At 41.7% G+C, this 15,979-nt stretch overlaps 1 protein-coding gene across 7 annotated transcripts in view; it reads right to left on the reverse strand.

Moving 5' to 3' along the window:
* UPF3A (UPF3A regulator of nonsense mediated mRNA decay) overlaps nt 1-15,979 on the reverse strand; it is a 52,905-nt gene that overhangs the window by 24,523 nt on the left and 12,403 nt on the right. For 6 of the 7 annotated variants that reach the window (XM_005295909.4, XM_065580988.1, XM_005295911.4 and 3 more), the window contains 5 exons: nt 11,064-11,170; nt 6,815-6,913; nt 6,576-6,686; nt 1,235-1,290; nt 982-1,140 (listed from right to left, as the gene is read on the reverse strand). In XM_005295909.4, coding sequence (XP_005295966.3) covers nt 982-1,140; nt 1,235-1,290; nt 6,576-6,686; nt 6,815-6,913; nt 11,064-11,170 — 532 coding nt within the window. The remainder of the gene's footprint in view (nt 1-981; nt 1,141-1,234; nt 1,291-6,575; nt 6,687-6,814; nt 6,914-11,063; nt 11,171-15,979) is intronic. The other variant, XM_042861409.2, reaches the window with a different exon arrangement.

Genomic DNA, 15,979 nt, shown 5'->3' on the forward strand with positions numbered 1-15,979 from the left:
GTTTAACAGTGAGATTAATCGCAGTTAATTTTTTTAATTGCTTGACAGCCCTAGAAATAAGGTACTTTTCCATGAATCTAAAGAGTGGTTCAGAGGGCAAAGCTAGTGGATCCACAAACGGATCATTCTGCTGTCAAGGGGGAGACTCAGATTTTAGATTAGTGGGGGTTCTGGCCAAACTCATCCAAGGTGTAACTCCTCTGAGCCAATAGAGTTACACCACAGATTAATCTGGCCCCTAGTCAACAAGAGGTGGTAAAGAACTCTAAACTCATGGATAACAGAAAAAATGTAGAAGCCCTACAGTAATCCAGAGGCCTTTCAACCTTTATGCTGGGGTTCCACAACATGGCTACAATATGAGCAAAAAGCAAAGTCAGAGGAACAACATCAGAAAAATAGTAGTTCAAAAAAAGGGATATTAAAAAATCCTAAAATCCCAATTGTCCCTGCCTTGACAAACTTCTAATCATGGGACCTGAGTTAGATCTTCCTTTATTCTGCCCAATTGATATGAGTACTTAGTCTGCAGAAGAGAAGAATGAGGAGGGATTTGATAGCTGCTTTGAACTACCTGAAAGGGGGTTCCAAAGAAGATGGATCTAGACTGTTCTCAGTGGTGGCAGATGACAGAACAAGCAGTAATGGTCTCAAGTTGCAGTGGGGGAGGTTCAGGTTGGATATTAGGAAAAACGTTTTCACTAGGAGGGTGGTGAAGCACTGGAATTGGTTACCTAGGGTTACCTGGTGGAATCTCCTTCCTTAGAGGTTTTTAAGGTCAGGCTTGACAAAGTCCTGGCTGGGATGATTTAGTTGGGGATTGGTCCTGCTTTGAGCAGGGGGTTGGATTAGATGACCTCCTGAGGTCCTTTCCAACTGTGATATTCTATGATTCTATACTTTGGAAGTTAGGGGGAGACAGAAAAATAAATTCTGTATAGTTTCAAATGAAGAATAATTTTATTTTTTCCTTAAAAGTACCTTGATCCTTATTTCTTTTTCAGCAATTTTCTTTTGCTTCTCTGCTTCTTTTCTTTTACGTCTTTCTTCTTCTCTGCGCTTTCTTTTCTCTTCCTCTCGCAGACGTTTCTTTTCTAATTCTCTCCTCCTTCGTTCTTCCCTTTTTTCTTCTCGTATCCTCTGAAGAATTGCAAAAGATTGTATATAAAATTTTTCAAATGCAAAACATACTTGAAACGTAAAAGTTTAGCTTCAGTCAAAAGTCTGGACCTACCTGCTTTTCTAATTTTCTATTTTTAATATATTCCAAAAGAGGTGTTGTTCTTCTAGCTAAAATACAAAAAATTTGTGATGTAGTGTTCAACTCCTAAAATATGAACTTGTTTCTTTACTATAAGTACTTGCCCTTTACTTTAAGCTTTAACTGTAAGGGAGCTAGGTGATATATAACATTTTATTTCAAGCGGTGTATATATGTTGGAAAGTGCCCCCATCTTTCCATTCAGAAAGGATCCCTGGCTCTTCATCATTTAGGACCCTAGAAGTAAGAGAGCCAGAGATATTTTCTGTGATTATTTAATGTTTGAATTATAATTATATACTTTAAGTTTCAGGAAAGACATTTTTACTGCTATGCACCAACATATTATTTACAAAAAGGAAACAAATATGTTAAAAATTTATTCCTAAATTTTAACACTGGTACACCAGCACCTGGCTGTCCAGCTATTCTCATACTACCATCACCATGGTCATATATAGCACTTTTCATCCACAGATCTCAAAGCATTTACAAAGGTAGTATCACCATACTCATGCACATAGAGGTGAAACAACTAGTCTAAAGGAATACAGCAGGCAATAGGAGAACCAGGAAAAGAACGCAGCTCTCCTGAGTCCCAGTATGTACTATGTCAAACTGTCCTTCTTATTATATGGATTTGACACTTTTTCCATTTTAACTAGAGATAAACCCAAATTAAAACCCCACATTGAAACATTCCCAAACTTTACAAAAATTTGGAGCCAGATCCAAACTTTGCAGCTTGCTTGCCACCTCCAATTTTCACACAGTCATAAAATTAATTGTGGGTTGAAACTTGAAACAGTGTACTTATAGGTGTAAGTAGCTATAAAAATGTTCGAGCTCCTCTGTCAGTCTTAGATGTGCAGGAACAGAATTATAATACTGGACAATATTTAGGGCTAAATACTGCTCCTGGATGCATGTACAGGGCTCTCACTAAATCCAAAGGAAGACAAGCAAACACAAAAGGGAAAGGAGGGAGGGATGGAATGCCATTACTGTGCATGGTATAATTTTGAAGCCACAATAAAACAGAGTTGGAAAAGGACATTTAAGCTGTGGTTTCATTTATCTAACCTTTAAAATTTAAAACAACATGGCCTAAACCTGACCTAAATTCATATCCTGAAAATATCTGAATGTAGACATTACTAAATTATTATGGTGTAACTGTTATTAAATTAAAAAGAAGAACAGGAGTACTTGTGGTCTTCAATCCTGCTTCTTACCTCTGGAGGGACTTTGCTACAAACTGAAGCTCTGAACAAATGACTGAGGACCCATCCCAGCTGTGAATGTACTCCAGAGACTTGATTTGAACCAGCCGTTTATTCTATCACTGCTACAAGCCTGAACCAAGACTTTGCCATTACTGTATGGAATTGATTCCATTTAACCAATTCTAGCTCTCATCTATATTTTTTTCCTTTTATGAAAAACCTTTAGATTTTAGATTCTAAAGGATTGGCATCCGAAGAAGTGGGCTGTAGTCCACGAAAGCTTATGCTCTAATAAATTTGTTAGTCTCTAAGGTGCCACAAGTACTCCTGTTCTTCTTTTTGCGGATACAGACTAACATGGCTGCTACTCTGAAACCTGTTATTAAATTATTTATTTAAATTACAAAATCGTGAGTGCAATTTAGAGGCCTTTTTAAAAACATGAATGAACCCTTAAAACAGGGGTGGCCAACTTGAGCCTGAGAAGGAGCCAGAATTTACCAATGTACATTGCCAAACAGCCACAGTAATATGTCAGCAGCCCCCCACCAGCTCCCAGTGCCTCCTACCCACTGGCAGCCCTGCCGATCAGCACCTCCCCCTCTCTCCCCACACCTCCCGATCAGCTGTTTCGTGGCAAACAGGAGGCTCTTGGGGAGGGGAAGGAGTGAGGGCATGGCAGGCTCAGGGGACGGGGCAGGAAGAGGTGGAGTGGGGGGCAGGGCCTGTGGCAGAGCCAGGGGTTGAGCAGTGAGTACCCCCCGACACACTGGAAAGTTGGTGCCTGTAGCTCCAGCCCCAGAGATGGTGCCTATGCAAAGAGCCGCATATTAGCTTCTGAAGAGCTGCATGTGGCTCCAGAGTCACGGATTGGCCACCCCTGCCTTAAAAAGAAATCAGCTGAAAAATTAAGAGAAAAAAGGGATCTCTATGCAAGCAACAGCTTTTAATTTTTTCTTTCTTCCCTAAAAACACAGACAGAAGGATGAACCTACCTAAATTTTGTTAAAGAAATTCTGCTTTTGAATTCTGTATTACATTACTCTGTCACACTGAAACTGATGAGCTACAATATCTGAGCTGAGACATCAAACATGCTCATTTGATCTAACATGACCTGGAGGCACACAAGAGCTCTTTGAGAATTTGAGGCCCAGTTCTGCTCTCTGATACATGGGCATATCTTTCACTGACTTCAATGAGAGTTACACCCTTGTTTCTGAAGGCATAGCTGGGCCCTTGTACAATTCAACTAGAGCTATGGTACTCACTGAATACGTTTTTTCTTGGTTTTGACATTGATAAAACATGGGTGCAATTTCAAACAATAATACGGTATTTGAAAAAAATAGAGCAAAATAAACATAGGACAAATTAATTTGAAAAAAAAGTTCAAATTTTTGTGAACTGATTTCATAGAAACAAAACATTAAAAAGCCATTCTGTAGAACCTCCCTCAGCTGAGATACTGTCAACACTCCACTTGCAACTCTAAGGCTATCCCTTTTTCATTAATAGCTGGAATAATTTGAAGTTAGAAAGTCTTTATTAAGATACTCGGAAGCTCATTTTCACATTGCTGTGAAATATCCAGGAAAAGCTTCTGGCCAAGTAAGGATACATATTCTTGAGGAGCTTTCACATCTATAACAGTGACACGCTTTCAAGCTTTGTTGATGACAGATGTATTTAGTGTCCTTAGTAATATTCTTCCCACCTCTCCTCTAATTTATCCTTACCCTTTGCTGAGCTCCAAATATCCCTTTGCCAATTGTTAACTCACACACCTACTACACAAGCAAGTATCAATGCCAATGCTGCAGTGTGAGAGTGCCAGGGGGTGATACATGGGGTGAAGGGGGAAGTATGGACAATTTAAGAAATAGTAGTGATCAAAATAGATTGGTTAGTTTTATATATCCAAATAAGGGAACGGTGAACCACTAAATTTCTCTTAATCAATCATAACAGCTAGTGGACAAGTATATGTTCTGTATGCAGTCCCTTTGAGATGCTGACACATATATCATGTCATCCTGCAAAGCCTTTATTTGGCTGGCCATCTGAAAAATGTTAGTATTGTCAAGATTAAAATATATTTTGAAATAGTTATAGTATGCAGTATAAAATAACAATATTACGAGACGGTTTGTGAAAAAAATAAAACTTATTTTTAATCAGAATTGCAAGTTTTAAATAAAATTGGTCCTTTCCTGCCCCAGGTCCTCTCTCTGTCTGTGTCAGTGTCCTGGGGGTGTAGCTTCCCATTTTTATTGAGCCTCAGTCAAAGCAAGGGTTGTCATTGGTCACTCTCCTTTCAGCTGAGGACTAAAGAGGACTGGTTCTCTTTGAGTCTGTCAACAATACTCCTTAATCACTAGAGGCCAAAGCCTGCAACACTTTTACTTAAACTTTGTGCTTATGCCCTTTCCTGCTCCTCTATACTTTGTAAAAACAGCTTCATTTTTCCTTTGGCAGTTCACCTATCAAAAAAACAACCCCCCCCCTTGCCCCCCCCCGCCCCAAAAAAACAACAGCTGGCCTGACTCTAGCAACTAGCTAAATGGTTAGTGCCATGTAGGAGATCCAGATTTGATCCCCACTCTTGGTTTTTCATGTCCTGTAGTGCTAAGGCAGAGGTGGGAATACTACGGCCTAGGGAGCGGAGTCCAGGGCTTGTCCCACTCCAGCTGGGGAGAGGGGTTGGGGGCTTACCCTGCTCTGGGTGTGCCGTGGCTCCATGTGGCTCCCAGAAGCAGCGACATGTCCCCCCTCCAGCTCCACACGCTGCCCCCGTCCCAAGCACTGCCCCAGAAGCTCCCATTGGCGAGGAACCATGGTCGATTGGAGCTGCAGGGGCTACGCCTGTGGACAGGGCAGCATGCAGAGCTGCCTGGCCGCTCCGCCGTGTAGGAGCCAGAGGGAGGACATGCCGCTGCTTCCGGAAGCTGCTTGAGGTAAGCGCTGCCAGGAGCCTGCACCCCTGACCCTCTCCTGTGCCCCAATCCCCTGCCCCAGCCCTGATCCCCCTTGGTCCCAGCCCAGAGTACCCTCCTGCACCCCCAACCCCTCATCCCCAACCCCACGCCATAACCCGCACCCCCAGTCAGAGCCCTCACCCCCTCCCACACCCCAACCCCCAATTTTGTGAGCATTCATGGCCTGCCAAACAATTTCCATACCCAGATGTGGCCCTTGGGCCAAAAAGTTTGCCTGCTCCTGTGCTAAGGATTAGGAATAACTCACATTACTTAACAACTACCCCTTCTTAGGACCAGAAACTAAGGGTGAGAATTAAATCTAGGTTTTCAGCATAGCAGTGAAAAGTACTAATCAAAAGGCTAATCTCTAGGGTCAGTCCAACAGCTGTTGTTTTTTTTAAAAAAAAAGCTGACTTGCCAATGGGAAAAAATTAGACTGTTTTTATACAGTAAAATGGAGCAGGAAAGGGCATAAATACAATTTGTTTTTTTGCTTTGCCATACCCCATGAACTATATAAATATATGTATTATTAATAATGTTCACATGGTTGAAAGCTGAACAATGAAACCCAATATACTTTAATCCTGAAGAGCTCAATCTTGATCTGATGGGTACAGCTCCTGCTGTAGAATGTGAAAGTCTATATAAACAAGGTTTAGTTCAAGGTTTAATTTTTTGTTCAGGCTGCCCCCAGATGATCCTGACAGGGTATTTCACCTTTCACCAGGCAGGCACCCAGGATCATGAACGAGCTTGAGTACAGTATTGAGGCTCTTACCCATTCTGTCATTTTGGGTTATCATTTTTTTGCTCTTCTACCATCTTTCAACAATAAACTCATAGACTATTCCTTTATAAATACTAAGGACCAGTTTCTGAAGCCACTGTATATACAGAACGTGTGAGTTCCATGCATGAAGAAGCAGCACAAGTGCGCCACATGAGGTGGCTGTAGGCATTACTCCAGTGGAGAATGAGAACATAAATACACTCTCAGTCACTGCCAGACTGAATGGGGGAGATCCTGCTGGTAGTATCCCAAAAATATGAAAAAGCATATTTTTAAAATGATCAATAATGAGGAAAAAGATCAACAAAACAGACCAATAAGTTCCCTTGTTTTTGCCTCAATCTCTCCCAACAGAGTCTCAGGATTAGCACAGATTTTCTCTTCATCGGCACAGTAACTTTCTAAAAATTTTCTATATTCTGGATCTGTGAAAACATTTTTTGAAAAAACATTAATAAACTATTTATACTCTGCAACACCAGACAGAAATTAGTATCTTATTAACAATAAACAGAGTAGCTTTTCCACCGTGAGATCAAGAAAATGTGTTTACCATCCTCAATGCTCCCAGCTTTTGCATCTTTTTTCTTAAGCTTCTTTTTTGAAATCTTTTGGAATGGAGCAAACTCTACCACAGCAGGATATTCCAAACCTTAAGAGAGAGACCACATGCTCAATTTTTAGATAGGGAAATATTTGTAATTTAACAGTGAGATTTTCAACAGCCTACAGCACCGGCCTAACTCTGTTTCCATTGAAGTCAGTGATAAGCACTTTTGAAAAACCCATGCTAAATTGCTAATTAAATGACTCCAGTGATAGAGATAAATAACATGTAGTACCATGAAATATCTATAGAGTAAAATAAATAAATATGCATTTGAATTACACACTTTGATTTCAGATACTGTTGTCACAAGTATCAGAACAGAAATTGGCCCTTAATTTATTTTGATATCCCTACTAGGACTGTCATAATTAAAATAGATCAGTAGTTGCACTATCAACCCATTCTTTTATCATTCGGAGCTTGACTATAAATCTATAGAGATTTTCACTGAGTTAACAAACTGACATATGAGAGCTCAGCCCAACAGATATAGCACACTAATCACTTTTGTTATTCTGGAAATAAATATAAAACAATTGAGAGACAAGGTGGGTGAGGTAATATCTTTGTTTGGACAAACTTCTGTTGGTGAAGAAGTTGGCTAGACCTGAAAAAGGGCTCTGTGTAGCTCGAGATCATCTCTTTCAGTAACAGAAATTGGTCCAATAAAAGATATTACCTCACCCCCCCTTGTCTGTTTAATATCCTGGGACCAATATGGCTACAACACTGCATAAAACAATTGAGATATTTCTATAAAGTTTTGTTGCTAGGAGGGGATGACAAAGGGGGTGACATCTCCATTTAAATCTAGAAACATGTAAAGCTATGTGAAACTCAGTCATTTTAATTTACATGGGTTTGTGCAAGCTTCCTTCTTGTTTTCACTTGTATAGGTTCTCAGTCCATAAATTCTGCTCTAACTATGGGGTTAGAATAAACCCAAAGACCTTAAAGAAAAATTGAGATGAAACAGATGGAATTTCTTTGGAGTCAAAACCATGTGAAACTTTTGAGTTTTGCCTGTTTTTCACTCAAAACCATAAATCAGCACAAGTTCACCCAAAAGTTGCACACGTTCACTCAAAAGTTGCCCAACTTCACTGGAAACTAGATGGAGGCTTGCCAAAAAGTTTTGGAAAACCCAGCTTAAGGGAAAAATACAATTTTTGTCATGTTTAAAATATTCTTACAATTGGTTTGTTGAGAAGCCCTAACAACTTTGGAGAAGGGACTTGAAATTTGGCAGGGGTTTAACTTTGTGCCAGGAATGTGCTTTTTGCCATCCTTGTGAAAATTCCCCCAAATTTGGCAAAATAGTCTCTACAATATCTCAATTGGTACGTGCTCAATAGAGAATTGTCAGAGTTTGGCAGCTAAATTCTCCAAAGATTTTGTCTCCACTGAGCATGCTCTATCCCTGACAGCTCCTATGTGCCAACCTGACTCCACGTGTGCCACCGCACCAAGTAAGTGAGCATGCTCTATCCCATGGCTGCAGGGGTTGAGCAGGACTTTCCCTGCAATTGTTCTCCCAGGGCCACTGTGTCACCCAGCACCAGAACTGAGAGCAGAGAGATGGTCTCTCCAGTGTTCTCAGTGCTCCGCCTGATGGCATGCAGACAGCAAGGATGAGGAGGAAACAACTTCACTCTAATGCAACAGGGTGGGTAGGGAAGAGGAACCAGGATGGGGCAAGGGCAAGAGCTGGGGAGGAGCAGATAGGAGCAGAGGGTGTATGGGGGAAAATGGGAGCAGAGGAGACAATGGCAATAGCTGGAGAGGTGGGACAGGGACAGGAATTGGAGAATGGAGGGGTATCAGTTGGGGAGAGAGAAGCACAGGTGAGGACAGGGACAAGAGCCATAGAAAAGGTGGAAAAAGAGAAGGAAATTAGGAGCAGAGGGAGGGATGGGGCAGGAACTAGGGGAGGCAGGGCAGATAGGAAAGAGGAAGGAGAGTAAATAGAAGCACAGGGAAAAAGGGACAGGAACTCAAGAGGGGAATAAGAGCAGAGAGTGGAGACAGGGGCAGTAGAATCGGAGCACCAGGAAACAGGGACAGTCTGAGGGCAAAGGTATATGAAGGGTCTTTAACCACTAGAAGACACTTCTCTCCAGACCCTGGAATTGAACCCAGGATTTCTGTATCTCAACATTCCTTTGCTGTCTAGCAAATAGCGGGAAAACCAATGGCAAATTAAGTGTCTCATCCCTCTCTACTGGCTGATCCATACACAGGATAACAGCCCACTATTACTACCAGTTACTCAGTTAGATCAAGTGGTAGAGGTCTGTGCTGTGGATCTAAAGGTCCCACTCCTGCTGATGACCCATGTGGAGGTCAATATGGTTTCCACATAATGGATTTTTGTTTTTTTAAAAACCTAGAAAACTACATTAAAAAACGAAGGGTATGTCTACACTACAGCTTTGAGTGTGCTTCCCAGCTCGAGAAGAGAGACGCACTAGCTGTGCTTGAGCTAGTTCACTAAAAATAGTAGTGTAGCCAGGGGTAGCATGGGCGGCAGCTGGGGCTAGCTGCCTGAATACAAATCCACCTGGACCCCCTGAGAACTGTAGTTGGACAGCTTCCCAAGCTGCCACCCATGCTTCCCCTGGATACACTGCTATTTCTAGAGCACTAGCTCAAGCACAGCTAGCACATGTCTGTGTACTCAAGCTGGGACGTGCACTCCCAGCTGCAGCGTAGATGTACCTTAAATTACAAGATCATTAAGGTTGCAGTCAAGCATGCAAAAGTTAGGAAATGCCAGAATCAACGTTATCTGTACAACTTTAATTTGACCCCCTTATACCAATCTTCAGTAACAGGATCAAACACTATTGTATACACAGGCCCCCAGCCTCATTCAGTGTGCAGGATGGAATGAATGAATGAATGAATGAGGGATGTGCAGTGACTGAGGTTGTTGTCTGTAGGACCCATCTTATTTGTTGCCGAATTTGGAAGGAGTCTACTGAAAGAGGCAGGGGTCTGCAGGAAGAGAAAGGATGGTTTGATAGTTAAGGCAGTTGTAGAAATAAATTCTATCCCTGTCTCTGCCACAAAGTTCCTAAGTGATACTGGGCAAGTCACCTAAACCAAGCTTTTTACAGGTGTCCACTAATTGTGTGCCCTTCATTTTCTTGGTACCCACCTTGAGACACCTGAGGTCTGATTTGCAAAAGTACCGAGCAGTCACAACTGCAACTGAAGCCAATAGGAACTGTGCTCTGAACATACAAAGTGCAATAAAATCTAAGTACTCTAAAAAATCAGGCCATAAGCATCTCCAATTGGGCATCCAAAAGTAGTAGAGACTTGGCCTCCATTCCCCATGCATAAAATGGGATAAATAATACTACCTTATCTCCCAGCCATATCGTAAAGATCAATTCATTCATGTTTGTGAAACACTCGGCTACTATGGTGATGAGCTTCATAGACAAGCTCAAGAGGAAACTAATAGGGTTTGGATGATGTGATAAATAAGGCATGTGACCACACGCTGAATGATGAGGATAAAAAAAAAATACTGAGTAGCTACTCCAGGGGTCGGCAATGTTTGGCACGCGGCTTGCCAGGGTAAGCACCCTAGCGGGCCGGGCCAGTTTATTTACCTGCTGACATGGCAGGTTCAGCTGATCGCGGCCCCCACTGGCCGCGGTTCGCCATCCCGGGCCAATGGGGGCGGCAGGAAGCCGCGCTTCCTGTGGGGGCCGCGATCAGCCGAACCTGCCACGTCAGCAGGTAAATAAACTGGCCCGGCCCGCTAGGGTGCTTACCCTGGCGAGCCGCGTGCCAAACGTTGCTGACCCCTTAGCTACTCACTCAGAGAGCACCACTATCTTAAGCACCAAATGGGGCAGGAGTCCTATGGAAAAAACAGTATGTGACCATGTAAATAAAGACAATATCATATTCACGAAGGGGCCAAATTAAGACTGACAAGCAAATTTAAATCTGGCATTTCTTAACTTTTGAGTGCTTGACTTTGCAATCTTGATGCTCTTTTAACTATTTGTTTTAGTATGTAATTAACTACTTATCCTGAGTAAAGATTTCCAAAATACTTACTGTCCTGAAGTGCTACAAAGGCTACAGGTTTATATATGTTAATTCCAGAAAAAAATCAAATATGTAACAAACAGGTTGCACTGAGATTTTTAAAAAATATAAATAGTCCAACCTTTATTATCAATGAAGACATAGCCATCAAAGCGATCTCTAAAAAGAAGGATGTCATCAGGATTTCTAAAATTAATGTATGCTCTTGAGTAGAGATGAGGATAAAGACTGGAACAAGAAACAATTTTATTTTCTGTTATTTATTGTCATGTTCAGGAATGAAGAAAGAAGCAAAATTAAAAAAATCCTGTCATAATTCTCATCTGCTTGTGAAATGATTGCATTAAACTTGCATATCACAGAACGCAACTTTTACACACACACTTACAAAATCACAGGATCCAAGCAAAACGGAATTGATTTCCAGGATATTCCTCATCCGGGCAACTGTGGAGTTTGAATTCTGAATTAGGAGACAAATGTCGCTTTTTTCAAACCTTGGAGTGTGTGTTTCCATTCTGTGCCCCCTTAGAGCCATTAGGCCCACTTTTCTATGATGGTGACATAAAAGCTACGGATATTGGCAAAGCCACTGGGTACTTCTTGAGCATGCTCAGGAAGTCTTTTGCTGCTGATATTGGGGAGGGGGAGATTAGATTTACTGGCAGTTGCCAAACTGTCACTTTGAGTCTTTACAGATATCCATCTTTAAAAAAAGATTAAACCTTTTGATAAACAGCAAGAATATGTCCTGGGACATATAAAAATAAACACAAAATGATATATTTTTAACAGACTTGCATACAAATCCAGCAGGTAATTTACAGTTATTGCCAACACCCAAACATTTCCACTGGAAGAATGAAGAGTTACTGACCTGATAATAACTGTGTTCTTTGAGACGTTGTCATCTCTGGGGATCCCACATGGTCCCCATCCATGTGACAGCAAAATCTTTTAAAAAGCAGTGTGTGCTGGGGCTGTGCCTGTGCCCTACGTGTGCTCATGCCTCCCCAGCCCCCTGCCATGGGCATAATGAGCAGAGCTGCTGCAACCATCCCACAGCTCTGCCGCCAATTCAGAATCCCAAATAAGGAGGACTATGAAAAAGTGGGGCTGAAGGGCAGGCTGTAATATCCATATCATCAGTGGAGAGTAAAGCAGCAACTAACAATTACTGGAGGTTTAGGCACCACAAAAGGAAGTACTGCCCCAAGTTTGACCCTAGTATTCCGTCTCCTGACCTGGCTTGGTAACTAGTCTTGTCTCCTGCCTTCAACCCCAGCCCAACAGACACTATTGGCCCAGCAGCCTACACGCTGACCATTACAATTAGACAGACTTGTCTTCGCCAATATGGAGCGATCAGGATCAGTGCATCTGCACCTTGCCTGACTGTACTCAAGCAAATCAGTGGAAATGTGTACATACATGAGGCCTTGACCCCACGGCATGATGAAGCTGTTTTGCAGTGATCCCAGGTCCATGCCTCCTCAGAAGAAAAGGCTGGGCATTTTGTATTAGCTTTGGTGCCAAACAATTCTATAATGAGATTTCCCCACCAGAGAAATATTGGCTTGATGATGGAGCTCTTCAGACATCACTTGTGGGTAGTGATAAACTGTCTGCTTAGGAAGTCTACTAGGTTATTTCTGACTCCTGGCAGATAAAAAGCAACTGGGGTAATACCATGTTGTTGACACCATGTCTATAACTTGATTGCCTCCTGACATAGAGGTGATTAAAAGGCACCTTCTTGCTTCTTTATATAGTGCATTGCAGATGTGTTGACTGTGAGGAACTGTACTGTGGAATTATGTAGAACAGGCAGGAATGCCATGCAAGTTATTCTGATTGTTCATAATTTTAGAACATTTATGTGAAGAGTCATGTCCTTTTGAAACCAAGTCCCTTGTATCTGGAGGTGATCCAGGCGTGTGCCTCAACCTGTACCTGATGCATCTGTGATCAATGTCTGAGTAGGAGGGGCAGAGAAGGGCATTCCGCTCTGAACATTCTTGGGGTCACCAGTTCAGTGCCGATAAAATGTGTATAGGAACAACAACCCACATGTTCATTTGATGTCTTGCAAGGTGATACATCAACCTTAATCACCCTTGTCATAGATGTAGGTGAAGTCTGGCTAGCATCATCATCTGTGCAAGCTGACACATGGCCCAAAAGTCTGAGGAAGTTTCTTACTGTAGTTGATGGAGTCAATTTGATACTGGTAATTATCATCTGAAGATAAATAAATCTGTCTTCTGAAACATATGTTTTAGCTGATTTGGAGTCAATTAAGGCTTCTATAAACTTTATTGTTTCTGGTTGGTTGAGAGATGATTTTTCATAACTGACCAAGAGGCCCAGCTGTCTGAATAAAAGAAGGACATAATTCAGAGCTGAGCTGTGGCAACTTCCTGATGGGCCCTACCTTGGATAGGTACATATGGGTACATAAGAATACCCTGTCTCCTCAGACGTGCTGCCAGTGCAGCTAGGCATTTTGTGAAGACTCTTGGTCATATGGAGAGACCTAACGGTAGAACTTTGTATTGATAATGATGGGGCCCTACTGTGAATTGCAGATACTTCCTGTGGGCTGGGTTGATGGCAATACTGAAGCACGTATCTTGTAAGCTGAGCCAGGAACCAGTGTTGAACCCGAAGGGAAGGGACAATGCAGGCAAGCATTACCATCCTAAATCTAAAACAGTTCATGTATTTGTTCAATCTTCTTAGGTCTATGTTAGGATCCCTTTTTGAGGGGGGATAAAGATATATTGGGAGTAGAAGCTTCTCCCTGCCACTCCAGCAGAAACTCCTCTGGGGTCCTACAAAAGCAGAGAAGTCACTTTTTCCTTCAGCTGATTTTCATGAGAAGGGTCCCTGAAGAGAGATGAGGAATGGAGGGTAAGGACTGAAATTGGATTGAACAGCCATGGTAGCTGTGGCCATCTTGCATGCATCAGAGGAAGGAGACAATAACTAACTAACTAACTAAATAAAAGCAAATAAATGAGACACAATTAACTTGGGGGAAAATCCTTTTCTGAGCCCTGCAGGTAACCAGCTGGAGCTCTGAAGTTTATACCCAATATTCTTGTGCCAACACCTTTAGCTTAAATAGCTCTTCATCCTCCCTGCTGTTTACCCTCCTCCCCAACGTATTTATATAGAGCAACCATATCTTCACTCAGCCTTCTTCTTGCTAGGCTAAACAAACCAAGCTTTTTCAGTCTCCTCCCATAAGACAGGCCTTCCATTCCTCTGATCGTCCTAGTAGTTCTTCTCTGAATTCTAGTCTGAATTCATCTTTCTTGAACAAGGATGACCAGAACTGTAAACAGTATTCCAAAGAAGGTCTTAACAGTACCCTGTACAATGAAATTAACACTTCTCTATCTCTACTGGAAATGCCTTGCCTGATACGTCCTAGGACTACATTTGCCTTTTTCGCAGCTGCATCACATTGGTGGCTCATAGTTATCCTGTGATTGACCCACAAACCCAGGTCTTTCTCCTCCTCTGTCACTTCCAAGTGATAAGCCCCCAGCTTGTACCAGAAATTCTTATAGACCCTAAGTGCATGACCCTTGCACTTTGTACTATTAAATTTCATCCCTTTTCTGTTGTTCCAAGCTTCAAGGTCATCCAGATCTTCCCGTATGATATTCCAACGGTTTCTGCCTCTTCTTATGGAAAGAAAAAGATAAGTGCTGAGAACCATGCTTATCCTGGTGTTTGGGCCTTTCTTGCCTTGTTGAAGAGGCAGTATCAGTCTTTGGTGCTGAGGTGGTAATCAGTACTGAGGTGGTATTGATGCCAGTTCCTTGCCTGATGGTGCCAAGCATGTATGCCAGTTCCCAACCTTAGATGCTGCACATCAGCTGGCAGAGACATTGGCTGACAGAGACTTAGAAGAGGTTGGATTCATCGTGGAAGTTGATCCTTGCTCTTCAGGATCTGAATTTCCTCTCATGGATTATTCAGACACATGGCCCTGAACTTTGTTCTTGTTGAGAATGAACAACACATTGGGCACCAGTCTGACATATGGCTCTCGGTGAGACAAAATAGAGAATGACTGTAGCTATCTGTGAGTGGAATTAGACTATCACAGGAGGGACATGGTTTGAAGCTCGAGTGCTTTGATGCCACCATTTTGTATTGCATAGAGGGAAAAATTAAATTCAGAGGGTTTTACATTTTTTGTTGTTATGATGGTACTAAAATAATAGTGCGGAAAATTTAAAGTTGAGTGCTAACCCTAATCAGCCAGCTAATTCATGACTGAAGCAGATTCCAGTAATGGTAGCGGGACACCTCTTGTTCTGTTTCACTGCCCCCACACAGTAAGGGGGAAAGGAAGGACAGGTGCAGTTACTCTGCTCTTTATGTCTCGGATGTGGGGCACAAAGGCATGCACAGTGCAGGTGTGGTCCAACAGACACTGCTTTTTAAAGATTCCAATCTTATGTACGTGAGGCACACGTACAGCTAGAGTGGGATTCATGAGGACACAAACTCGAAGGAGAATTTTTCTGATCCTTCTGCATTATACAGAGCTATTGGGATGGATACTCATTTACTGTATATGAAATGTTCATTATCTAGCATTTCTAAAGGGCACTAATTCCAATGGGATCTTAAACTGAAAAATTTCTCAATTTATATATAAATTAAAAAATTTTATACTTATAACTCAATGAAAGACATGAGTCTAATGGAAACAATGTTAATGACATATAGATTTATATCTGTAAAATGTATTTTATTTATAAAAGTAAATATGAATTGAATGATATTGATGAAAGTTTCAACATTTCTATGCAAGTGGATGGTACTGAGTGTACTATACGGAGGTAGCCATGACCATGTGAAAAGGCTGTACTATGATAGAATGAGTTTCTCTCCCACTGATTTCAATGAGAAACCGTCAATGCTTTTTTAGATATATTTCAATATCCATATAGAATAGAGTAAGAAAAAATATCGTTAAATTAACTTGGGTTTGTTTACTTTATAAGTAGAAAG

The sequence above is a fragment of the Chrysemys picta genome, chromosome 1, assembly GCF_011386835.1.
Source record: "Chrysemys picta bellii isolate R12L10 chromosome 1, ASM1138683v2, whole genome shotgun sequence".
Classification (NCBI taxonomy): domain Eukaryota; kingdom Metazoa; phylum Chordata; order Testudines; family Emydidae; genus Chrysemys; species Chrysemys picta.